The sequence below is a fragment of the Nothobranchius furzeri genome, chromosome 12 (genome assembly GCF_043380555.1).
Source record: "Nothobranchius furzeri strain GRZ-AD chromosome 12, NfurGRZ-RIMD1, whole genome shotgun sequence".
NCBI lineage: Eukaryota > Metazoa > Chordata > Actinopteri > Cyprinodontiformes > Nothobranchiidae > Nothobranchius > Nothobranchius furzeri.
This window is the reverse complement of record NC_091752.1, coordinates 69,175,234-69,202,920: the sequence shown is the minus strand read 5'-3', so window position 1 is coordinate 69,202,920 and position 27,687 is coordinate 69,175,234. Positions and strand designations below refer to the sequence as shown.

At 42.4% G+C, this 27,687-nt stretch overlaps 1 protein-coding gene across 1 annotated transcript in view; it reads right to left on the bottom strand.

The window, feature by feature from the left end:
* LOC129157262 (zinc finger protein 84-like) overlaps positions 1-27,687 on the bottom strand; it is a 173,059-nt gene that overhangs the window by 115,676 nt on the left and 29,696 nt on the right. The window contains exons 3-5 of the mRNA XM_070542947.1: positions 9,040-9,152; positions 7,799-7,911; positions 7,631-7,712 (exon numbers count right to left, since the gene is read on the bottom strand). Coding sequence (XP_070399048.1) covers positions 7,631-7,673 — 43 coding nt within the window. The 5' untranslated portion in view covers positions 7,674-7,712; positions 7,799-7,911; positions 9,040-9,152. The remainder of the gene's footprint in view (positions 1-7,630; positions 7,713-7,798; positions 7,912-9,039; positions 9,153-27,687) is intronic.

Here is a 27,687-nt window from a genome sequence, read left to right as displayed (position 1 = left end):
ATGATTGACAAGCTCAGAGCTGTGCTAGCAGCCGGAGGATTTGATATTCAGCAATGGGCCAGTAACATGCCCGAAGTTGTAAGTCACCTACCACCTGAAGCCAGATCCCCTAAACTTGAGCTATGGCTTTCACAGGACAAAGCAGAAGTGCAGGAGTCTACTCTAGGATTAAGTTGGAACTGCAGCACTGATCACCTTGGCTTCAAGCACAGACCCGTCTCCTACAGCGTCCTTACCATGAGGACCATCTATCGCGTGTTGGCGACGCAATACGACCCGCTAGGTGCCCTCCTACCCTTTACCACCTGAGCGAAGGTAATAGTACAGCAGTTGTGGGACAAGACCAGGGATTGGGACGACCCTGCCTTGCCGGATCATCTGCTGCAGGCATAGAAAGAGTGGGAAGCAGACCTTCAACACCTGCCACAAATAACCATCCCAAGGTGCTACACCCCTGCATACATGGATGACCCCCAAGTGACCCATGAGGTACACATATTCTCGGATGCTTCAGAGAGAGCATATGGGTCTGTAGCCTACCTCCGCTCTGTGGGACCCGATGGACATGTTAACATTTCATTCTTACTAGCAAGATCCCGTGTGGCACCACGGAGGCAGCAATCCATACCCAGACTGGAGCTGTGTGCTGCTCTTACCGGAGCACAACTGGCAAAGCTACTAACCAACGAGCTCACCTTGTCCATACAAGAGGTGATATGCTGGTCAGACTCTACTACAGTTCTCCACTGGTTACGTTCTGAGTCCTGCCATTTCAAGGCGTTTGTCGGCACACGGGTGGCCGAGATTCAGGAACTCACCAAGGCGGAGGCATGGCGGTATGTAGGATCCCAACAGAATCCTGCAGATGACCTAACTCGAGGCCAGAAGTTGAAGGACCTATTTGGACCAAACCGTTGGTTCCAGGGACCTCCTTTCCTGCTGCAGCCCAGCAGTGAATGGCCTTTGAACCCATGTGCACCTGTGCTTCCTGATGACAATGAACGAAAGAAGGGTGCCTTTTGTGGCCTTACCATCTCCCCTTCATTGGCGGATAGGAAAGAGTATCGCAGCTGGAAAGAGCAAGTTGAAGCTACAGCGGAACAGATTCACAAAGACGCCAACCAGAAGGGTCAACCCCCTGCTGAGACCTACCGTGAAGCAGAGCGTCAAGTCTTTAGGCAGGCTCAGATGGACAGCTTTCCTGAAGACTACCTTCTTTTACAGACTGGTAAATCCCTTCAGTGCAACAGCAGGCTGCTGTGCCTGTCCCCAGAGTTTGAGGATTCCGGTCAGCTTATCCGGGTAGGAGGTCGTCTGCGACGTAGCAGAGCTCTCAGTCCAGAGGTGGTGCACCCCATTGTCTTGGACCCCAAGCACCAGAGTTGCCAGCTATTGATCAAGGACAATGATGACAGACTGCATCATCCTGGGCCTGAAAGAGTCTATGCAGAGCTACATAGGAAGGTGTGGATCCTCAGAGGCCGTGAGACCATAAAGAAACACCAACGCCAATGCTTAGAATGCTGTAAGCTTAAAGCCAAACCCGCCAGCCAAAAAATGGTAGACCTGCCTCCAGCCTGACTGCAGTTATTTAAACCGGCGTTTCACTCCACAGGAATGGACTGCTTTGGCCCCCTCACCATCAAGATTGGGCGTCATACTGAGAAACGATGGGGCTTGATATTCAAATGCCTCACCACCAGAGCCGTTCATTTGGAGGTGCTCACGTCCATTGACAGTGATGCATTCCTTATGGCCTTGAGAAGGTTTATTGCCCGCCGTGGCACTCCACTCGAACTGTATTCGGACCATGGCACCAACTTCCACGGGGGATAGAAGGAACTGGAGACCAGCTTTAACCAGCTTAACCCACAGCTGCAAGACATTTTAGCTAAAAGGCAAATCCACTTCAACTACAATCCCCCTGCTGCCCCGTATTTCGGAGGAGTCTGGGAAAGGGAGATCCGATCCGTTAAGGTAGCACTACGCGCTACCCTGGGAGCAGAGACCGTTACGGAAGAAGTTCTGACCACTGTCCTTGTCGAAATAGAAGCCATCTTGAATTCCAAACCCCTTGGATACGTTTCATCAGACCTGTCAGATCTTGACCCGGTGACCCCAAATTGCCTCTTGATGGGGCGGCCAGACACCTCTCTTTCCCAAGTTGTTTACCCCGCATCTGAGCTTTTAAGCAAGAGACGATGGCGACATGTGCAGGTACTGGCTGAGCGATTCTGGTCATCCTTTATAAAATACTACCTGCTCGGCCAACAGACCCGAGGGAAGTGGCAGGGTTTGGCACCAAACATCGAAGCAGGCACCGTTGTCATGATAGTCGACACCCAGCTTCCCCGATCTGCCTGGCAAATCGGCAAAGTGTCCAAGGTTTTCCCTGGTGCCGACGGTAAAGTAAGGAGCGCCGAAGTGCAGATCCAAGACCGTACCTACACAAGACCCATCGCCCGCCTAGTCGTGCTACCTGAGGTTCCGGATTAAAGATTGACTCAGAGACTACCCCACTGCTGTACGTTGGCCTTTCCAGGGAGCAAATTTATCCCAAATTTGGGGGCGGCTGTGTTGGAAAGGCCACCAGGTGGCACACTTGCGCACTCAGCTCTTACTCTCTCAGAGCAGAGCTGGCAACAGTACAGAGGAGACCACCGAGCAGAGCAGGTGGAGAAGCACATGAGACAGCAGAGTGGAGGAGAGTTTTACTTAGCTAGTTCCCAGGTTAAGTCAGTTTTGTGTGAGTGAATGACTGCTAAACCACACACTCACCTACCAACATCCTTGTTAATGTTAAAGAGTAGAATACTCATTGCTCAGCCCTGCATCATTGTTCTGCATGCTCCTGTGCATTGCTGTTTCTACTATTTTTCACCTGAGAATAAAGAGGTCAAGTTGAAATAAAGCCTGAACCTGTGTTCTTACCGACACCCCAGGAAGACACCCTTTAACTCCCTCCCTGATACAGTCCATCTACCTACTAACAATCTAACAGATTTTATAAATACAGACAGGCCCACTATAAAATAATGAAGGTTTAAACAGCTAACCAAAGTTTTCACTGAATATTTGTGCTGACTTTCCACAACAGAAGGTACCTGGATTGGACACAGTCATCCTCCCAGAATCGAATGTGGACATCCAGCTGTTTGGTTTTTGTTGACTGGTTGAGCGACTCGTCAAACATTAACACAAACTGGCCAGCCTTGTTGATGGTGTCGACGAGCTTCTGCTTGAAGTGTGGTGCTAACCCGAATCGCATGATGTATCCAGTTTTGTCCTTGCCACAAGTGAACAACTTCGCTATGTCCGAATCTGGAAACATAGCCTTGAAAACTTCAGCCAAGTTTTCATTTGAGATCAGGGAATGGTGTTTTTCCCGCTGTGTGGAGACACCATAACACCTCAGCATGCAGCGTCGCTGTGCTGCCCAAAGCCACTCTGACATCGGCTGCAGAAGATGAGGAAGCAGAGACAGCCCGGCTCTAGGTGCGACTGTCGATCGTGGAGCGACGTTGGGACTATGTTGTGGTGGTTCAATCCGATTTCCACAGAAGCTAGCGATGGATAGCTGCCGCTCTTGGCGGCTAGCAGCAGCTTTGTGGCTAGCACAACACATGTGCGACTTTAATGAGTTTATGCCCATTGACACGAAACTTATTTTCTTCTTGCATATCGTACAGTATGCCTCCCTCACGCTCCCCTCGACTGGCTGCAGCCATTCTTTGAAATCCGGGATATCCAGCCAGGACACTGCAAACTTGCACTTCTCATTGTGCGTTCACGTTCACCAACATTCTCTTCCGTCTTAACATTTAGGTATGTTCGTAATATGCACCGGGAACACCAGAGCGTTCTTTGCACTTTTGAGCTTCCACCCCGTCCGCCCTGGTGCTCTGAGAGAAAAATTACTAACGCACCCACAACAGCGTAGTATTTTTTTTTTATCTTTTATGCTCCCTCCCTCGGTTCGTTAAAAAATAAAACTAAAACTAACTGTTGGCTATCTAATTCAGAAAAAAAAAATCTCAAAATTTAAGACTGTATAAAGCCGTGATAAGAATTTTTAATACTTTTTAAGGGTCTTAATTTTTCCAAAATTGATTTATCACCTTTTAATACTTTTCAAGACTCCGCGGATACCCTGCTCATGGATCGGGGTTGGTTAAACCAGAAGATCGGGTCTTTTTAATGCAGAGATCATGTAACCGTTATGTATTCACTCAGAGACAACAGAATAGAACGAGTCAAGTTTAAAAGTTAAGAAATTTTATTACTAACAATTAAACTAGGCTTATTTAAGAACTAAGTGTATAGTGCCACTAAAAATGGATGAGGGGGTGAATGGATGATGTGTCATGTAAATCAGAACCCGCAAATCCGAAGAAGCGATTAGTTCTGACGGGAACTGAAGATGTTGGTTTGGAATAAGCTGGGGTTCGTTTCAGAACTGCATGAGACACCATTAAGCCGCGCCTACCTGCCTGGTGGAAGTCCTCTGTGAGATCAGGAATGCCGAGGTCCACCCGGACCCTCTCTGGACACCGAGCTGGTAGCAGAGCTGCGGTTCCGACCAGACCCGTCTCGAGATACTGCCGGCACACGACTCTTGTCTTGGCGTCTGTTCAGACCCAGCCTGGGTCAGTGGAGCTCTTATTCTGAAAGGAGCTGTTGTCGTTGCTTGTTGTTATAGCGACTGGATTTTCTCAGCTTGTCGTGGTTCTTTCGGTTGAAGAGTTAAAGTTCAGGATTGGCCACTCCGTCACTTTGCTCTGGAACGCTTTGAACTGCATTAGAGCTGACGTGGCATCTGTTTTATACCTCGGATGTTTTGGTTTATTGTTGAATGAAAATTACCAAACACCGTCAGAAGCACGCCTCCGTCAGATCTGTAAGATTCTGATTGGATCAGTGAAAAAATGTGTCAAGTCCTTTTAACACTACGTGAAATGAGTCCTGTTGAACCATTTAAAGTTACATTACTTCATTTCTAAGATCATAATAAAATAATTAATATTTTAATTTCACAGGTCGGTCACATCTTGTTATATTGACTAACACTTTGATGGATTAGCTTTATTAGAGTTCTTTGATTAATCAAAAGGAAAGAATTCATTCTTCTTTCTTCTGTCTTCATGCTGGAATGTAAACAGTTTAGAAACGACTGTATGACCTTCAGGCTGTTTCAGACACACTGACACTGTGTCAAAAGGAAACAGCTGTTAGGGTAGAAATGGCTCCTTCATCACGTTACACAGCTTAGCAACGTTCCTGAGATGGAAGAAGGAAGAGCCAACAAGAGAACTGGCATGAGAATCCAGGGTGAGAGCTGGGTCAAAGGTCATGCCAAGATTCCTGACAGAGGGTTTGGTGTGGGAAGCAAGCTGACCAAGAGAGTCTCTGACTTTGGGAACCAGCTTCTCTGGGGCACAGATGAAGATCTCAGTCTTATCTTCATTCAGCTGTAGAAAGCTCCCACCATCCAGGTTTTAATGGAGTCTAAGCAGGAGAGTAACAGCTGCAGCGTAGACATCTCATGGGGCTTAAAGGAGATGTACAGTTGGATGTCATCCGTGTGAAGACGCTAGGAGACTCCTTTAAATGAGCTCAGCAGGTGCTGTAAAGGAAGCAGATAGAGCAGGGCCGTGCAGAGACCTTTGAAGGGGCGGGTGCTCAAAGTTAAAAAGGGGCACATATACAGGGTTTTCCTGTATTCATATTTGCGTGGCGGCCGCCTCCAGCTATTTTTGTGCCGCCCCAGCCTGATTTCACTCTGCCCCCAGCTATATGGATGTTACTGTAACTGCAGTTGCAGCGTTGCGCCACTACAGGGCGCTGTACCAGCAGCGGTGCACCGAAAAGCGCTAAAACCGCTGCAGAAAAAGATCAAAATCTCATAGTGTGATTCGGCTGCAGCCCAGATTGGACAAAACAAGCAATAACTGGAGTTCTGTGTGTAAACTGGCCTGAATATGAAAATAGAAAACAAGAAACACAAGAAAAAGTTGTAAACGACAGCTTTACTTTAGAAACTATATAGAAAAGTCAGACAACTGCTAAACAGTGAATCAAAAACAGATGTGTAGAAAAACAACTGTTGCTCAGAGTGCTCTTAAAGCTGCAGTTTGACTTGCTCTCATGTTTCCATAAGACCACCACCCACTCGACTAGGACATTAAATTCACTGAGCTGCATGCTGACTTAGCGACTGCTCTCTGGAGTCACATGTGGAGGCTGTAGTAAGCATTTTGTTTTTGTCTTTAGCGCTGCAGACCATTTATTGCAGCACGGATATACTGAATAGTTTCACAACTTTTAAATCAAAAAGATAATCAGTCTATCGCCATTCTCCTTCCCGGCACCTCCGTTCTGCTGACTCCAACCTCCTTTCCCCTTTCAGAACAAAACATGGCACCATGGGGGATCGAGCCTTTGCAGCCGCTGCCCCACACTTTGGAACTCTCTCCCACTAAACATCAGGAACGCCGTCTCTCTTTCTACTTTTAAGTCACAGCCCTTTTTTTATTGCAGTACTATCTAAACATAATGTTTACACATTTAAAAAAGGTTAAAAATTGCCGTGCCTTCTTTTATAACACTTTACTGAATGCAGATCAAAGGGCAGTAACAACACAGATCGCAGTAACGTTTGTTTCTCCGACAGTCGGAGTCCGACTGAACTTAAAAACAACAAAATTCAGAAGGTTAAACTTTTAAATGCAAATTTGGCTGCAGCATCTAACAAATAAGAAACAAGTCTCCATTTTGTTTAGTTGTTTAAAATCAAGCATAAAAAATTACATGTACTGGGCGCGCGCGCGCCGGGGGGCGGGCGCACTATCATTTCACTTTCACACACACGAATGACGGTGATTTATAGCTCGGTCACGTCCTTGTTACCCACAAGGAAAACCAGCATGTTAACCATATACGGTTTGAGAGAGGATCTGAGAGGGGGTGGCAACATTTGCAGCAACACTGAAAACCCTCTCGGATGGTGCACTCGTTGCACTAACACACACGTACTTGCGTGCGACTCTGGCGAGCAAAGGGAATCTCTCCCGCTTGTTGCTCCACCATGTCAGGGGGGTTTCTTTAGGGTGGATGCATTCCTCCTGCAGGTAGCGAGTGAGCTCCAGCTCGGCTCAAACTCTCTTCGGGACGGTTGCAGAAGCAGTGCTTGTCCGGGACTTCAGCAGGTCTCCGAGCATTTATTTATTTATTTTTGCCGCTGGTGGCAGCTCTGTCTCGGCCAAGGACTCTGGCTGCGCAGCAGCTGACGTACTGAAAACCAAAGTGCTCCCAAAGGAGCGAAGTAATGTTTCGTTTTGATACCAGTGCAGCCATCCTTCTCAACATGCATCATTGAGTTGAACCAAGTTCAGTAATCGCGGTGGCCCATGATGCAGCGCGGTGGGCTTCTTCATACTGCGATATTTCATTTTTGCGGTTACCGCGACAGCCCTAAGATCAACCCAGCATCCCCCAGTCTGTTTACTATGTTTCATGTTGTTTTATTATATGTTTATTGCATTTTTTGTGAAGCCTGACTGACCTAAAAAGTGCTAGACAAGTTTAATGTATTATTATTATTATTATTATTATTATTATTATTATCACTTACAACCGCAGAAGGCAAAGTGTGTCCCCACTCCCTGTTCAGCCATTTTCCTGCACCAGATCTGGCGTTTACAGATGTTTCACACCTGTGTGAATAACACAGCTGTCTAAGAGAAAAACCACTTCTCCAACTCATTTACTTATTTACATATCTGAAAGGTGGCAGCCCTACCTGTGTCCATGCTGTCCAGGTCCAGGTGGTGAAGAACACACGATGAATCAGTCCCAGCTGATGGATGATCCTGAAGTGGTAGCAGGTTTTCTTTAGCCGTGTTTAGCTAACAGCTGCAATAGAAACAAAGCAGGAGAGCTGATTAAGATGCTGCTTCAGAACAACGCAGGAGATTAAAGATCCAACGCTTTGGTTCTGATCAGCTGAGGACAGATCCAGCCTGGAAAAGAGGACCTTTGGTCATCAGAGTTCTCTTCTGTTCTTCTGGTATCCGCCCTGAATCGGCTGCAGGTCGTCCAGAACGCTGCTGCCAGGTTCTTGACGAGTACACACCGACGTAGCCATATTACCCCTGTCCTGCCACTTCTTCACTGGCTCCCTGTCATTTTCAGAGTGCAGTTTAAGTTACTGACCTTTGTATTTAAAGCTCTCAACGACCTGGCACCTCCCTATCTCTCTGACCTGCTCACTCCATATGTGCCCACGCGCACGTTGAGGTCGGCTGACCTTTTGCTGCTGTGCACGCCGCGGATGCGATTCAAATCGCGGGGTGAACGAGCATTTGTCCATGCTGCCCCAAAGCTATGGAACTCATTGCCCATTGGAGTTGGGCAGGCTCCATCTCTGGCGGTTTTTAAATCTCGTTTAAAGACCCACTTTTACGCTTTGGCTTTTAGACAGTGGCTCGTTTTAGTGTTTTATTGTATCGTTGTTTTAATGTGTTCTTAGTATTCATCATGTTTTATCTGCTCTTGATTGGGACTTTTATCCTCTGTTTTAGTTCTTTCGAATGGTTGTGTTTAGTTTTAGCCTGTGCAGCACTTTGGGCAGCTCCCATGCTGCGTTTTAAATGTGCTATATAAATAAACTATGCTATGCCTTTTTACGGGGACGGTGAGAGACAGCCAGCTGTTCGACAGTGGTGAAAACACCGGCTGAGCGGGGCGTCAAGCGGGACAAAAAGCAGGTCACATCAAAGCTAAAGGTTCTGAAAAAGAAATTTCATCAGTCTGACGTGTCTTCCATCTGACGCTGAATGCGCGACCCTGTACGTCACATGCGGGGGGCGCCCAGCGACCTCCCTATATCCCGTCTTGGTTTGAGAGGTGCCTGATGACAGTTTATTCTAGCTTCAGCTTTGCTACTATAAATGCCAAAATCCTCCCCAGGGAGCCGCGGCAAATCCCGCTCTGGAAACGCTCTGGTCCTGTAACAACAGCTAGTCATTCATCCACCAGTACCTGTGTCCATGCTGTCCAGGTCCAGGTGGTGAAGAACACACGATGAATCAGTCCCAGCTGATGGATGATCCTGAAGTGGTAGCAGGTTTTCTTTAGCCGTGTTTAGCTAACAGCTGCAATAGAAACAAAGCAGGAGAGCTGATTAAGATGCTGCTTCAGAACAACGCAGGAGATTAAAGATCCAACGCTTTGGTTCTGATCAGCTGAGGACAGATCCAGTCTGGAAAAGAGGACCTTTGCTCACCAGAGTTCACAGAGTTCTCTTCTGTTCTTCCAGCTACAGACTAAATAGAAGATGGATGCTCTACAAAAATACTAACAACGTTTCTCCTGTTTAGTTCTGTCTGGTGGCTCACTAAAAGTCAAATCCAGCATGGCAGCATCTCATGGAGCCAACAAGGAAAGCAAGGTGTGATATCAGCAGAGGGCTGGAAGCTGAAAAGGTAAAGAACAACACAACCTGAGGGTTCCTCGTCTCCAGCTGAGCCAAGAGCACTAAAGGGTTTCGTTTAGAGTTTACATGAAGAAGTAGTGAGTTTATTTATTTATTCTTTATTTAACCAGGAAGGTCCCATTGAGATCACAAACCTTACTTTCAAGGGAGTCCTGGCCAAGAGGCAGCTCCACGGACGTGTAATGTACATGAAAACACAGGAATCCCAGCTAAATGAACTTTAGGTGTGTTATAGCAGAATGCTATTGTGTTTTCAGTATTATTATTGATTACTAAGTCATTATATTATACATTTACTCAGTAGAATGTGTCTTTCTAAAGTTGTATTTATTTTTATTTACATGTAAATATGCATCCCTGAAAAACATCTACTTAACAAATGCTCTGAAACATCAGCTGGCATTTCTTTTTAGCCTGTTTTGTCTATTTAATACTTGCTACTTGGTTCATTTTCATGCTGAATGCTGTTGAGTAAACTTCTGTCTGTAGCAAGGAGCTGCCGTTGTGTGTGTGTGTGTGTGTGTGTGTGTGTGTTCTATAGATCTCTTTATTAAAACTATTTAACGGTAATAACGTTTTGTTGATTTTAAACAGGGAAACCCCCACTCGCGATTTAGCGATAGCGTAATGCTAACTCCATTAGGCCGCTAGCGTGCTTTCCCTCACAAAGAAACGGTGTCCACTCACCAAGTGAACTGCTCCACTCACTAAAGACGGTAAATGTTCCAGATCCAACTACGTTACTGACTGTACTACTGACTACTGACTACCAAAACTCACCAAGTCTACCGAGTTATCTCAGAACAGCACAGCTTCCAGGTCGTGTCTCGGCAACTACAGTTGGCTACAGCTTAGTTGTAGCACGGGGCGGGGAGTGGGCACTGGGCACAACAATACCATATATGGAAACGGTGCCATTGTTTTTCGGAACTGAAGGGGGCGCTAATGTCGAGCTACCGTTTTGGAAAAATCTTTATTCAAACTGTTCATGAAACAATATATAATTCTAGGTAAACTATCGTAATTTCTATATTTCTGATTCATTAATAGTTACAGTTTATTACAATATTTTTCGTACACCGTTGTACTAAACATGACACAGTCAACAATCATTTAAAACCATAATTTTCAATAATCTTCATCAAAGAATGACTGAGGCTGTGTCTCAATTCAGGGTCTGCATCCTTCGAAGGACCCAGCCCACCCGGCCGACGTGGGCTGCGTCCTCCGTCGGCCGGGTAGACCGGATGTTAACGGCTGTGAATTTGGACAGGCCTGGGGGGGGGGGGCGGCCAAGATGGCGGAGTGAGCAGACGCTTTCTACCGAGTTCTGCACAGAAAGTTTGTGAACAACGGTAAAACCTCAACTTTATGCTGCCAACACTAACATTTCACCAAACAAGAGAAGATACAGTACTTATAGGGCAAGAATGCCGAACCAGAAAGGAGCGAAAAGGGGACTGGAAAGTTCCAAGTCTAAGATAGCGCCTGAGGATGCTAATGAGAAGAGTGCTACGCCCAGCAACGTGCTAATGGATAGCTTTCATGACTACGCAGCTACCGCAGTAGCACTCACGCTAACCGAAGAAGACATGGATGACTTCCCACCTCTCCCTGTTACACCTCTTAAATCGCCAGCCCTGAAGAAGGTGATGTATGAACGCAGCAGCTCTGATCCAGATGATGCAAATCAGATAATTTCTCGTCTGTCGGCACTAATAAACACCAGGTCTGATAACATTGAGAGCATGGTGAGAGAGAATACGCTCCAGATTGATGGTCTCAAAAGGACGATTGAGTTTGTGTGTGCGGAAATGAAAGATATGAAGGGGAAAGTTTGCGACCTGGAGAAAAAAGTAACTAAAGAGGAAGGTCGAGTGGACAACTGTCAACAGAGAATATCTGAATTGGAAAGATATTCCAGGAGGTGGAATCTCAGACTACATGGAGTCAAGGAGGCTGAGAAAGAAGACGTAAGGGAAAAGGTGATTGAGATATGCAAGTCTGTTCTGCCAACACAAAATCATAGGCTGCCTGACGTCATCGACACCGTACACCGACTCGGAGCCAAGCGACAAGGTAGCACCAGACCTAGAGGCATCATCGTGCAGTTCACCTCCCGAATCTACAGAGATGCTGTATGGAAAGCAGCCAAAACTTCCTCCTACCTGCAGAACAATCATTTGAGGTTCGCTGAAGATCTGTCCAGGGAGGACAAAGAACGTCGTGACAAACTGTGGCCGATGATAGATAAAGCCCGTAAGGAGGGTAAGCCAGCTTATTTCGTGGGAGGTCGAGGATTCATCAGTGGATCAGAAGTTTTCCCTCCTTCATAGAGAGGCTTATTCAGTCTCCAACCTAACATTTCTGCAAGTTTGTTTACATGGAGAACTTTATATTTTCACCCTCAGGTTAAAGTTTTGTTTTGTGTTGAAGAGTGTGTTTGCTTATAAAAGCTATATTTAAACCATAGCAGATAGTTAAATTCTATATTTTTATAAGCTTAGTTACTCAGGGTTTCTGCTGTTTTATTACTTAAATTGTGCAGCACCCGGTCCCCTTATTCTATAGATCTATTCTTAGCTGTAGATGTTTAGAACCTACTTTCTCTATTAATCTCTTTTCTAATAACTTTTGTCTTTTTCATTTGTTTCTCTTAATACCAGGGGTTTAAGACAAACATGTAAACGCAAAGCTTTATTTTTGTTTGCCAAACAATTTAAAACAGATTTTTGCTTTTTCCAAGAGTGTCATTCCACACCTGCTGATATAAACTTTTGGAAATCGCAATGGGGTAATGACATATGGTTGTCCCATGGCTCTGAGCGTTCTGCTGGAGTTGCCACGTTTAAAAATAATTTTTCTGGGGCTGTATTACACTCTGACTGTGACACCTTAGGACACTACCTCTGCTCAATAATCAGACACAATAACAGTACTTTCATTGCAGTAAATATATATGGGTACAATAATAAAACAGAAAATGATAAATTACTCGACTCCTTAGAAGAAAGAATTAATTTCTGGCTCTTCAAATACCCAAATTCAGTCCTATTAATTGGTGGAGACTTTAACATCGCTTTAGACAATACGGTTGATAGATGGCCTCCAGGGCAGCAATCCTCATATAGTGCAAACTTAAAAAAATTTATGGGAAAATTTAATGTTGTGGATATTTGGAGAAAAAAATGTCCAGATGATAGACTCTTTACTTGGAGCAATAAGACAGGATCCAGGCAATCACATATTGACTTCTGGCTTGTTTCTGACTGCATTGATAAAGATAATATTACCGTTAATATACATGCCACCCCCCTCACTGATCATCGAGCAATTCACATTAACATCCAAATAATTACACTGGATAATATACCTCATAATTTCTCTTATTGGAAGTTAAATAACTCTTTGCTAAAAGATAAAATGGTTAACATGCAGATTCATAAATTAATCGGTTATTATTGGAATAAAGCTAACAGAGAGAAATCCTTTTGTAGAAACTGGGAACTTTTTTAATTTGAAGCATGCAAATTCTTGAGAAGATACGGGAGTCACATTGCTAAATTAAGGAAAGTTGAAGAACAAGACGTAATAAGCAGAATTGCCTCTTATTACCAGAAGTCCCCAGAAGAAATCTCAGAGGAAGATAAGTTAAGTTTACTAGAACTTCAAAATAAATTGGACGGTTTATATCGGCGCAAGGCTGAGGGTGCTTTTGTAAGATCCAGGAAGAGGTGGCTGGAGGAGGGAGAACAAAATTCTGCTTACTTTTTCAGGCTTGAAAAATACAGATCAAAAATGAACTCTATTCATCAACTAAATATTAATGGCATTGTCTCTGACAATCCTGGAGAAATTTCATATTTCTGTGCCGAATTCTATACTAAACTATACAAATCAAAATATAATGAGGTTGTCTCAACAGGATTTCTCAATAATATTAAAAACCTAAAAACGATTGTTGTGGAAGATAGAATTTATTGTGACAGCCCTCTGACTGTGGAAGAAGTCTGTACTTCCATTTCTGCACTTAAGGCCAATAAATCTCCCGGCACAGATGGTTTGACTGCAGAGTTTTATAAATCTTTTTCTAATCTCCTGGCCCCATTTTTACTGCAGGTTTTTACAGAAAGTATAGAGAATAACACCCTCCCTCCTACTCTTACTCAAGGTCTCATAACACTTGTTCCAAAACCTAACAAAGACTTACTTTTTATTGATAATTGGAGACCCATCTCCCTGCTCAATAATGACTATAAGATTATGGCTTTAATACTTGCTAACAGGATTAAAGAGGTCTTGGACACAATTATTGATGAGACACAATCAGGCTTTATGAGAAATAGACACATTTCTAATAACATTAGACTGGTATTGGATTTACTTGATTACTCTGATTTGGTATCTGACAATAGCTTCATTCTCTTCCTGGATTTTTATAAGGCTTTTGATACAATTGAACATCAATTTATTTTCCACTCTTGGGAAAAATTTGGCTTCGGCAGGTTTTTCTGTAAAGCTGTCAAAACCTTATATACAAATGGCAATAGTTCTATTAAAATGATTAACGGCTCCACCCCGAGATTTGACCTGAAACGTGGTATTCGCCAAGGATGTCCTATATCACCATATTTATTTTTACTTTGTACACAAATTCTTGCAACTAATATTTCAAACAGTGTTGTACAAGGAATCACCATAGCTGATAAGGAGATCGTGATTAGCCAGTTAGCTGATGACACCACACTCTTCTTAAAAAATGCAAACCAAATCCCTCTAGCTCTTAGTGTGATTAGTGACTTCTCTGAGGCCTCTGGTTTATGCCTAAATCTAAAAAAGTGTGAGTTGTTAGCAATTAAAGACTGCCTTGCAAATACTGTCTGTAATATTTCTGTTAGAAAGGAAGTCACATACCTGGGACTGTTAATATCCAAAGATCAAAAGTCAAGATGCTCTTTAAACTTCACTCCAATTATACAGAAAACCCTAAAAAAGTTTAACCACTGGCTGCAGAGGGACTTGTCTTTGAAAGGTAGAGTGTTAATTACTAAAGCTGAAGGGTTATCCCGATTAACATATGCTGCTCTCTCTTTACATCTGGATAAGGAAATTGGTAAAGATATTGACCATATGCTCTTTAATTTTATATGGAAAAACCGTACGCATTATATTAGGAAAACTGTTGTGATGAATAAGTACGAATCAGGTGGGCTTAACGTCCTAGACTTTTCTACTTTAAATAACACTTTCAAAATTAATTGGGCTAAACATTTTCTTAAAAACCCTACTTCTATCTGGAACCTTATACCATATCATATTTTCTCTCGTTTTGGTGGCTTTAATTTTATTTTAAATAGTAATTACAATGTTGAGAAACTCCCTATAAAACTTTCATCCTTCCATAAGCAAGTCCTCTTAGCGTGGACCCTCATTTATAAACACAATTTCTCACCTCACAAATATCTTATCTGGAACAACAGAGATATTTTATTTAAAAATAAATCACTTTTCCTGGAAACTTGGGTCCAGAATGGGATCCTATTGGTGGCTCAGCTGGTTAATAAAGAGGGACAACTACTTACTTACAACGACTTTATTGCCCTATATAATTTCCCAGTCAGTGTTCAGGAATTCTCAATGGTGCTTGGTGCCATACCCTCAGGGACTTTAATGTTATATAAAAACACTGACAGCTCAATATCTACCTCAGTAACACTCCCTGATCCAGTTGAGTCACCAATAGGAAAAATCTGCTTTTCTCAAGAACTTGGTAACAGCAATAAGAGAATCCGTAGTTTATTCCAGGAAGATATCGTCTCTCTCCCGTATATAATATCTCATTGGAACCGATATGTTCCAGATATCAAGTGGAAGACAGTCTGGATGATCCCCCAGAAATATTTGATTGTAAATAAGGTGAAAGAAGTCTCATTTAAACTTCTACATAAATGTTATCCAGCCAGTCATTACATGGTAAAATTTAAAAGGGACATAAATACTAATTGTACTTTCTGTAGGGATCATCCAGAAACTGTGACACATCTTTTTTGGTGCTGTTCTTATACACAAAGATTCTGGAAGGAATTTAGCAGGTTTGTTACTGTCCATATTTTAAGGGAGTTTTCTTTACAATGGGAAAATGTTTTATTCTGTTTCTTTAAGTTCCCCATGAAGAATGATAAATGTTTTTTTATGATAAATCTGTTAATACTCTTAGCTAAATTCTTTATTCACAAATGTAAGTTTACCAACAAAACACCATATTTCTGTCATTTTTTTAAGGATGTGGAATTGTACATAAAATCAATATCAGAATCCACCAACAAAAAGGCTCTCAAAACAATATATATATGTGAATTTTTGCGTGTATTCTTATAACTGTTACTTTTTTCTTTTACCCCTGGCTTTGTGTGTTCATATTCTGTTGTTTTGTATACTTCATTCGTTTCTATGTTGTATACTCATTGTTTGTTAAATAAAGTTTATTAAAAAAAAAAAAAAAATTTGGACAGGCCTAGCTTCATGAACTCCCTCGGCGAACGTTCCGTCACCTAGCAACCGTGGAACCGCTGGGCAGAAGGAACTTTAAACGATGGAGCTCGACGTTTTATTTAGCTTTTTAACCCCCAGAAACCCAAATTTAGAAAACAACTGCAAAATCTTTTTTTTACCTTTCACATGTTGTTCTAGGAGGCCAGATAAACGGGCCTATTTACACATTTTAACAGCCAATAGAGTTGCAGAACTGAACAATAGGACCTATTAGCAATGTAAATGTGGTTTTAAAAAGAAAAAAGATGGGGAAGGTTTATTTTTGTAGACAAATCTGATGTTGTAATATTACAACCGTGGGTCTCTGGGGGTTAATCATTTCCTTGACTGTTGGAGAGCTAATTCAGAGAAAATACAGGTGCTGGCCAGTAAATTAGAATATCATCAAAAGGTTGAAAATATTTCAGTAATTCCATTCAAAACGTGAAACTTGTACATTATATTCATGCAATGCACACAGACCAATGTATTTCCGATGTTTATTACGTTTAATTTTGATATTTATAGGTGACAACCAATGAAAACATCAAATCTGGTATCTCAGAAAATTAGAATATTCTAAAGGCCAATGAAAAAATGTTTGTTTCTCTAATGTTGGCCAACTGAAAAGAATGAACATGAAAAGAATGTGCATGTATAGCACTCAATACTTAGTCGGGGCTCCTTTTGCCTCAATAACTGCAGTAATGCGGCGTGGCATGGACTCGATCAGTCTGTGGCACTGCTCAGGTGTTATGAGAGCCCAGGTTGCTCTGATAGTCGTCTTCAGCTCCTCTGCATTGTTGGGTCTAGCGTATTGCATCCTCCGCTTCACAATACCCCATAGATTTTCTATGGGGTTAAGGTCAGGCGAGTTTGCTGGCCAATCAAGGACAGGGATACCATGGTCCTTGAACCAGGTGCTGGTGGTTTTGGCACTGTGTGCAGGTGCCAAGTCCTGTTGAAAGGTGAAGTCTGCATCCCCATAAAGTTGGTCAGCAGCAGGAAGCATGAAGTGCTCTAAAACTTCCTGGTAGACGGCTGCATTGACCCTGGACCTCAGGAAACAGAGTGGGCCAACACCGGCAGATGACATGGCACCCCACACCATCACTGACGGTGGAAACTTTACACTGGACCTCATGCAACGTGGATTCTGTGCTTCTCCGCTCTTCCTCCAGACTCTGGGTCCTTGATTTCCAAAGGAAATGCAGAACTTGCTTTCATCAGAAAACATAACTTTGGACCACTCAGCATCAGTCCAGTCCTTTTTGTCCTTGGCCCAGGCGAGACGCTTCTTGCGCTGTTTCATGTTCAAGAGTGGCTTGACACACGGAATGCGACACCTGAATCCCATGTCTTTCATGAGTCTCCTCGTGGTGGTTCTTGAAGCGCTGACTCCAGCTGCAGTCCACTCTTTGTGGATCTCCCCCACATTTTTGAATGGGTTTGTCGTCACAATTCTCTGCAGGGTGCGGTTATCCCTAGAGCTTGTACACTTTTTTCTACCACATTTTTTCCGTCCCTTCGCCTGTCTGTTAATGTGCTTGGACACAGAGCTCTGCAAACAGCCAGCTTCTTTAGCAATCACCTTTTGTGTCTTGCCCTCCTTGTGCAAGGTGTCAATGATTGTCTTTTGGACAGCTGTTAAGTCAGAAGTCTTCCCCATGATTGTGGTGCCTTCAAAACAAGACTGAGGGACCTTTTAAAGGCCTTTGCAGGTGTTTTGAGTAAATCGGCTGATTAGAGTGGCAGCAGGTGTCTTCTATATTCAGCCTTTTCAGAATATTCTAATTTTTTGAGATACCAAATTTGGAGTTTTCATTAGTTGTCACTTATGAATATCAAATTTAAACGTAATAAACATCGGAAATACATAGGTCTGTGTGCATTGCATGAATATAATGTAAAAGTTTCACGTTTTGAATGGAATTACTGAAATATTTTCAACCTTTTGATGATATTCTAATTTACTGGCCAGCACCTGTACTTTGGACAAGCTGAGCCTGAGCAAAGATGTGATAATAGTTTTTAACACTTTCTAAGGGTCTTCATTTGACCAAAACCGATTTATCACCTTTTAAGACCCAGAGGATACCCTCTAGTAAACAATTCTCATTTGTAAACAAAAATAAAATTCAAGAGTTTAATGCAGAACTGATTTTATTTAGATATTTCTTTTATATGTACATGTTTAATCTTCCTTAACCATTTTTTTCTAGCAAAGTAAAAAGCTGTCAAAGTTCTTCCTTCTCTCCTGGGCCCTCTGCAGCTCTGCCTCCCTCTGCAGCCTCATGTCCTCCCAGATCAGCTCCAGAAGCTCATCGCTGGCACCTTCCCCTGGATGCCCATTTTCTCCAGAATAGTCTTAACAAACATGTAAGAAAAAAACAGATAGAGAAAAGAGGACAACGGGTTATTCCTTTCATGTTTTCGCAAAAAAAAAAAAAAAAAACTCAAACGAGTTTTTTAAAATATGAGATGTTATTGTACCTCCATGCCACAGCCGCCGAATACTTTGCTCCGGTGATCATGTGGTCCATCTCCGCCCTAAGCTTAATAAATTCCCTGGTTTTCTCTTTTGTTCCTAAAATACAAACTTCTAGTAAAATCAGGGGGAAACGTAGCGGGAGAAGTACGACACCGAGCGCGGCCGAACATACGAGCCGAGACCGCAATACAAGCACTTTTACTGTAACATTTCTAAGTAAAATAACGTTCATGTATCACAAAAAGTCCTTAACCGAACAGTTTTCAAGTTTATACTGACATTTATATGCGCAATCCTCTCCGACAGCTCTCGCTTCACTGTCCTCCATTGTTTTTAAGTTTTTCTGCTGGCCGGCCCGCAAGGCAACTTGGGAAATGCTACCTATTGAAGGAAACACGGGACCCATCCTTCATTCAGGCGAAAAGAAGGCCGCATTCGTCGACCGCATTTGAAGGAGTCTTCGAATTGGGACAGGCCTAGTCGCGGCGCTGTGACGTAACCGGCCGACGAATCCGGCCGACGTAGGATGCAGACCCTGAATTGAGACACAGCCTGATTCTTCACACTTTTCACATCACTTTAATTTTTTTAAATTAGTGTGGTATTTTTTAAACGCCAATGTCATTCGAAATCTCATGAGGATGATTTTTACAAATGGCCTAGTTTTATACTATTTGTAGGAAACTGTAACCATTTGAGTTTGATGAGACTATTCATAGTAATTAAAACTGATATTTAAACCTAATTCCTCCAAAGATGTAACATCAGCTCTCCTAAGTGTCACCTGTGTCTCCAAATGAAATGAGTTGTCCTGATTTAATTTTTTTGTTATGTTATCATGTAACCTAATGAAAAAATTGGGTAAATGTTTGGAGAAAACTTTCCATTTTAGCAAAAAGAATAACTTCCAAAAGGATGGCTCTGTTGAACAGCTGCTGAGAACGACTTTTATGGATTTTTGTTTCATGTCAATATAATTTCTAAAAACATGTGAAACTCCAAAAATTAGAATGTTGCACATTAATTTATTTTAGTAAAAGCAAAACCAATTGCAAAGTACTTATGTCTGACAATTTTCTATTTAAAAGCAGTGTTGGATGTTTTTAATGTAATATTCTAATTGTCTGAACTTGTGAATGCAGGGTTTTCATCATCTGTAAGCCATAATTATTACAATTATAACAAATAAAGGCTGAAATATCTGGCTTTGTATGGAATGAGCCTTATTACTGAAATAAATCAACTTTTTCACTATATTCTCATGTTTTGAGTTTTACCTGTAATTTGATTTTTTATTAAGTTCATTTGAGTCATTTTTATATAAACTGCAACCAATTTTTCAAGAAACTCTATTCTCAAACAGAGGAACAACAGGATATTGTTTCAAAAAATCAAAACAGCAGCAGTTCTTTTCAACATTACAAAAAACACATATGAGTGCACTTGCTGCAGAAATGTTTCACTGGACTATTTGGCAATGTTTGAACATTTGAACATGCTCAATGCTGACAGCCAGGGCGGTGTCCAGGTATCCCACCAGAGTAATAGCGAGGGTACTTTCCTCTTCGTCCTTTTCCCGTGAAGCCCACACAGTCTTTGTATAGACCGTGCTCAGACTTGAAGGTTGCAGAAAACCTGCTCCAGTGAATCTCACCTATTAACAAAATGATAATTAAATTAAGCCAATTCATTAACATCATTGGTCATTTATTACCATCCAGCCAGGCAAAGTGGGCCTTCTTCCTAAAAACAGGATCTGAAACAATGGTGATGAAGTGTTTGCAGTCAGTGCCAATGACAGGTAAGCTGCATCTCCTTCTGTTAGGATCACCTCCAGGAGCACAGCTTCAAGCACAAGTCTATGAAAACAACACACATGTGCACCGTGAGACTGTCATAAAATTACAAGACAACATGAATGTTTATTTATTTATTTTTGTCATTTAAAAGGAAAAGAAAGAACACAGTAATACAGAATCTCAATTATAGTAACCAAAAAGGTGTAGGCTGAAGCCGAGCTTTTTATGCCTACCCTATTTACTCAATCACATTACTTCTCAACAAAAAAAAAAAAAGAAATTACATTAATAAGATAAAAGTAATGTAATAATAAAAATGAGAGTGAGATAAAAACAATAATTATCAATCAATCAATCAAAGATGCTTTATTAATCCCAGAGGGAAATTAGAGTTTCAGGACACACAATTCAGAGATCAGACACACATGGGCAAGACACATGACAAGAATTGGTGAGTGTGGTCATTCGCAACCCTGAGTCGCGCTACCTTAATAGAGACAAGAGGGTTACATGAGGATTGGTTCAGGTGGAGGGAAAAAAAGGCACTTCAGAGTTACCCTCCACCGGGAGGACAGCTTTGCTCTGCAAAAAAACTCCTCAGACAGATATGCAACAGACTTCAGACAACACAACATAAGTGTCCACGAGGTGGGTTGGTGGGTTGGAACTATCCCAACTTCAGTTCCTGCAGCCACGAAGCAGCGCATGTCACCTCAGTGTGGATGGGGGAGGAGCATTGAGGGTTGGAGGGTTGCAGTGACCCTGGAGCGTTTCAGCAGCCTTCCCGCAGTCCCGACCAGGCTGGGAAAGGAGACAGAGTTGAGTTGCCATAGCGACAGCACATTCCACATATCTTCTGAGGGGGTAGTTTTCGTTGGAGCCTTGCAGGCTCAAGAACGCCAGATTCCGATTAGAAATTGTTTTGGGGCCAGACAGAGATAATTTCCTCTCTGTCTTACAGTTTGTTGGTCCTCAACCTCTCAAAATCCCAATAATGGACGTTAATCTATCCCAATCCGTGCTGATTCGTCCACTCTCTCCTTGATGGCATCCATCTTTTGTGCCAAAGAATGAATCTCCGCCAAAGTCCCAAGCTTACGATTCATCTTGACAATTATTTGAGTCTGTGAATTCACAGCGCGGTGCAAACCATCTCTGAGCTCCGGGATCAGGCCAGTATTCCTCGACAGCTCGTTAATTTTCCGGTAAGCCAGGTAGCCCCCAGGGCCATTGAGCAGGAAACCTGACACCAACACCACGAATATCCACACGTCTTCAGAGTCCTCCACAGACAGAGATAAAAATAATAATTATGATAATAATAATTGAAATATATTGAGCAACAACAACCATAATTCAGCAAGAGGAAAAATACCCAGAACTAAAGACAAAACTATACAAAACTACCAGTACTCTTAATAAGTCAATGTATGATACTGATCAAAACAGAGATTTAAATACTATAACTTGTGCAAGAACATTACATTTTCATTCACATCTATCAGATACACTAGCTCACACATGGTCATTATGGTAGTATGACATCATCTTCTTGACGTACATTTTTTAAATTGATTTAACAGTTTTACCATCTGCAAAGAGAATGTAGTTCAGTTGATTAGTTACTTTATTGATGTCATTTATGTAAAGTGTGAATAACTTGTGTCCTAACACTGAACCTTGAGGTACCCCACAGTACACTTGTTTTGTTGGTGATTTTACATTTTGGATTTCTGTGAATTTGTTGTCTTCCTGTTAAGTAGCTATTTCCTCTACCATGCTAATTGTTGCCATTGCCGTTGATCTTTTTGTTCTGAATCCATACTGATGCTCACTTAGTAGATTATTTTTTTCAATGAAATCATCCAATCTGCTTACAAATATTTTCTCTGTTATTTTGGAGAACTGAGACAATAGAGAGATTGGCCTGTAGTTGGATGACTGTTTTTGATCACCTGATTTAAATATTGCTATAACTTTCGCAATTTTCATTTTACTGGTGTTGCCAGTCCCCACATGCCAAAGACAGTGGCAAGCTGAAACACACTGAACTGGCTTATGCGAGTAAAATCAGCCAGAAGACAGGAGCCAAGCTGCACAACAAGCATCCAAGCTAAGGGTCACAGAAGGGTCACAGGGACAGGAGGACAGAACTGGGCAAAAGGTCAGGAGGCAGTCTGGCTCCACCTCTGGCTCCACCCCTGGATCCACCTCTGGCGGGAAAAGAAGGACTGGAATAGAGTGAAGACAGCCCATTGGACAGAAAAGCCCTCTCAGGAATGCTGAAGGAAGACCTACAATTTGCTACAAACATGATGATTTATGACCTGTGCCCTCATGTAGAATGCTGCATGTATTGATAATGACACCAGATGTCTTGTGTTGAGCTAAAAAGTGTGTATCTGGTAAATTACCCCATGACCTTACTGTCATGAGATAATGATATATGCGACTTTTACCTCGTCTAAGCTGGCCCAGGGAGGGTATAAAAGAGCAGCGCTGAGCAGAGCTGGACACAGCAGTTGGGGCAGACAGCAGAAGAGACAGAGCAGATTTGGAGAGGTCATCCTCCGTCCTCTGGATGGGGGACGGAGGCTGACAAGACGAGACGGTTTTGGGGTGGTCGACTGAGACAGAAGAAGACAGAGTTGGTGTAAATCGACTCCTTATTTCTTAATTAATCATTAGAACTAATTTCTCCTTGGAGGAAGCAGTTAGTTTTATATTTACTCATTTTTGTATTTTTTGATCTTGTAATAAACTTTTTGAAAAAGAATCTACATTCCTGATTCTTAAAGAGGTCCTCTTTGAAGGGGCCAGTGGGAGCCCTGACCATATTGCCCAGAGGTAAGCACATTAATTATAGGTTCCTGATTCATCAGGATTTACTTTACGGTTTGTGACAGATTAATATAAAGAAACCTTAAGATAAAAGGAGCTTGTCTCCTTCCTCTCCCGCGAGTAACGAGGTGTCTTAAGGATGATAAAACCAAAACATTAGAGGTTAATTTTGGCTCTGATTCGCAAGTGTGAAAAAGTCTCTATCAGCGCTGGCAGGTTGGATTAATTAGATAAATTGATCAATCTATGTTAGCCTGATCAACTAACAAGAATCATTTTATAGTTACTAACCGCCCACATGAGCTGACAGGGGCGCAATTAATCCTAATAACCCAAATAATTGCCAGCGGGCTGGCCTCCCGTCGGGCTTCGTCCCTAGTATCTAAACCAAAGATAACGGGATTGATTAAAAAGAAGTGGGCTACTACAAAGGAAATGTCTTGCATATCATTTCACCTTTAAAATAGAAGATATGATTCTAAACTTAGGGAGTCCATAACCAAGGTCTAGTACAATAAAACTCACCGACATCCCCACCGAACCCTGAAAGATGCACAGTCTCATAAGTTCTAACGGAACTGGGTTTTAACGGAACCGACAAATGGGACGTGCACGCGACACTGGGAAAATACCTGTTTTAAATGATTGATTACAAATGTATGCAAACGGTTTTGCAATACATTCTATTATGCTGCTGTTTGTTAATGACATGTCAAAACCCTCAGAGTCTTTTGATCTATTGTCTTTACATTTATTTACAGTGGAAATGACTTCTTTTTCATCAGTGTCCTTAATAAACAAGGTATTTATATTAGCAGTTATGTGTCTAGTAATATCAATTTCACCTATGGGTTTTCCTATCTTATTAGCTAGATTGGTCCCGATATTTACAAAATAATAATTTAGTGTGTTAGCAATTTCTCCATGTACTTTTATAGGAATTCCACTTTCACTGGTCAGAGCCTCGATTGTGCTTTTTTTGCTATCGTTATTATTAATAATATTTTTTAATATTTTCCATGTTCCTTGGGTATTATTTTTGTTCAGTTGTTGTAATTTGTCATAGTATTCCTTTTTACTAGTTCTAATTAGTTTGTTTTTATATGATTTGTATCTGTTTTCTGCCTCTTTTTTTCTTGTTTTTATGAATAGTTTATATAGTGTATTCTTCTTTTTACAGGCATTTTGAAGCCCCTTTGTCATCCATGGCTTATTATTTTGTTTTTGTTTTCTAATTGGACAGTTTTTATTGCAAAATTCAAGTATTTTGTTAAAAAGGTTTCAAATGCTTTACTTGGATCATGCTGTTTATATAGTCCTTCCCAGGATTCGTCCGTTTTAAATGCTGCAATGTGTCCTGCTGTTCTGCACCGGGTCAGTTTGGGCTCTTCTATTTTTGTGTTATTTCCAGTATTTTTCAAGTTTTGTATGATGGCAAATACTGGAAGATGGCCACTAATATCGTTGATGAGTAACCGCTAGTTATTTTATTTTCTCTTTTATTTATGAATATATTGTCTATTATTGTTGCTGTATTTACTGTTATTCTGGAAGGTTTTGTGATCAAAGGAAATAAGTTGGTGGCGTACATTGTGTTTATAAAATCGGCGGTTTTAACATGTTCGTTAGGATTTAACAGGTCTATGTTGAAATCACCACATACTATTATGGATTTTCTGTTATTTACTTTGTCATATATCTCGTTTACTCTATCTGTGAACGTCTGGAGACAGCTTCCAGGTGTTCTGTGAATACAAGAAATGATTATATTTTGAGATTTCTCAATATTTATCTCTAGAGTTAAGCATTCATAGATGTTTTCAACTGTTTCAGTCATACTTTTGAGCATTGTCAGGGGTGGACCGTTAAAGCGCCCGAGCGCCAATGGCGCTAAATTTTCTCGTCGGGCGGTAAATACTTGACGACTTACCGCCCGGGTGGCGCCCAAGCCTTATTTGTCATTTACACACCGGCTTTCACCTACATCATGGCCCCGCCCTGTAGGAAGGCGCTGTTTTCGTTTCGCGCGCGTGAAACTGCGCGCCTCTAGCCACGTACTGCACTTGTACGATTCGTGCACGTGCTGCACAATTCTAGTTATAGTCACGTGAACTATAAGTTGACTATTAAAGACGAAGTGGAACCACGCTAGAAACACACAAGCACGCAGGAAGATCGCGCCACCACAGGGATGGGATTTCTTGGTGAAATCTCCGGCAAAACGCTTTAAAACTGGTGAGGAGAAGCGAGACAGTTCGACACGGTATGAAGCAGAGAAGCGTGTGCGTAGGTGGAATGATTCTTGGCGGTTTAAAGAAGACGGAAGGCACAGAGAATGGCCGTGTTCGAGTTGAGCAGCGGCTCGCCTGGAAAACAGACGAGAGCAGACGGAAGCAGCAGGGGGAGTGGCTGAAAGCCGGCGTTTCGCCGGGGACACACCGGCCGCGGAAGCGTCGAGAAGCGAATCGCTCACGAAATTCGGCCGCTGCTCAGTTCGGATGAGGCGCGCCCCCCAGTCGAGGTGCGCCTCGGCTCAGCTGTAGTTTTTCCTCCATTTCCTCTGCCTTTTCTCAGCTCTTTATCTCTGTGTGAGTGTGTGTGTGTGTGTGTGTGTGTGAGAGAGAGAGAGAGGGGGAGAGAGAGAGAGAGAGAGAGAGAGAGAGAGAGAGGGAGAGAGAGGGAGAGAGAAAGGGAGGGAGAGAGAGGGAGAGAGAGAGAGAGAGAGAGAGAGAGAGTGGGAGAGACTTTGGTGTGAACCAGTTGTTTCTGCCAGTTAAATCTCTTGGATTTCCCTGCATGTGTAGCTCGGGGGTGACGATGGCTGAAGATATCGCGTTAGCATTCACACTTGTTCAATTTTCAATTGTAATTCTGGTGCCTGTTAGCAGCTGAAACACATCCTCACGTGCTTGTGGATATCATATATTGTATATGAAGACATGACTGTAATAATAAGTAAAGGTTAGCAGCTGTAGCTTCAGTGTGCTCATAGGAAACGTGACAAAAGAAAACAAAACACATTTCTCTTTATGGCCTATATAGTTGTCATCATCAACATAACATGATTTACAGAATACATGTGACCAACTAACATTTCATGTTCTACCACCGGATGTTTGGATCAAAATATGAACCAATCAGATCTTAGATCAGGTGAGAGCCAGGCGTTTCCCGTCATCCTCTAGGTTTCGCAGCTGAGGGAGAGCAACTGCAGCACCTTGCTCCAAAATCTGCGGCCGCCTAGATCTCACGAGGTTATCGTTGCCTACGCATGCATGACGTCAGAGCAAGTCGGCGTCAATTCGGACACAAATCTAACCGGCATGCGCTGCTCGCCGATCACCGGTGATCTAATCTGCGCAGAACTGGCTCATCTCGAACACAGCCAATGGCTCAAGTACAGCAAAGCGGAGTTGGTGATGTACTGCGTTGTATGCCGGAAGTATGTGACGACAAAATCGAGTTTTGTTGAGGGAACAAACAAATTCAAACTTGAATACGTTATTATGTTTGTGAATGTGTACAAAATGAAGGTTTATTACAATTAAAACGGTTCAGTTGTTATTTAGACTCGCTTTGGCGGCTGACCAGCGGGGCCGGTAGATTCTTGGCAGGGCCGGTAAATATTCAGAGTTACCGGCCCGGCTGGCCGGTTGGTTTTGAAGTTTATGTCCACCCCTGATTGTGCATCTCAGGTCATTAGCTGCATAGATGGCAATCCCACCTCCTTTTTTATTTCTCCTGTTCCTTGTGAATAGTTCATATCCATCTATTTCCACTTCAGTAAGTATATCATTGTCTAGCCAGGTCTTTGATATGGCAATTAAATAGAATTTCTTAAAGTTTTTCAAGTAGTCCTTTATTTTACCCAAATTTTTGTTTAGACTTCTGCTGTTGAAGTGAATTATTGACAATGCTCTGTCCATATTCACATTATTGTTAAAGGTTTCCTCTGTGTAATATTCACAGTTGTTTGTATTGTTATAGAGATAGTTTTCTGGATCTATGCAGTTATCTAATTCGTATACTTTATATTCTGTGTGGTCAGAAGATTGTGTCACACACTGGGCCTTTAAGCTCTAAACCACAGCGACGTGCTGAAGCAACAGCAGTCATACGTGCTGTCAGCGCCGCTGCCATCGTGTCTGCAGCAGGCTGTCTCCCCAACTGTGATTGGTCAAATGATGATGCGTGACTGACGCTACAACAAAGGTAGGTTGTGAACACGATGAAAACCTCTCCTGTCTCTGACTGATTCTCGTAGTGACTGAAACCCGACAGAAGACCAAATAGTTCCCACAGCTTCATCTCACCGCTCCCCATGGGGACGGGTCGAATGCAGGACGTAACTTCACCAGTGTGTGACGATGACTTTGGGACTTTAACTATACTTGGCTTCAAAAATCATTCATTAGAGAGATCTAATCACTCTAAAACTACAAGGTTCTACAACAGTGTGTGAATGAGTGAATGACTGGTTGTGATGTAAAACGCTTTGGGGGGTTTAGAACCCCAGTAGTGCTAAACATATA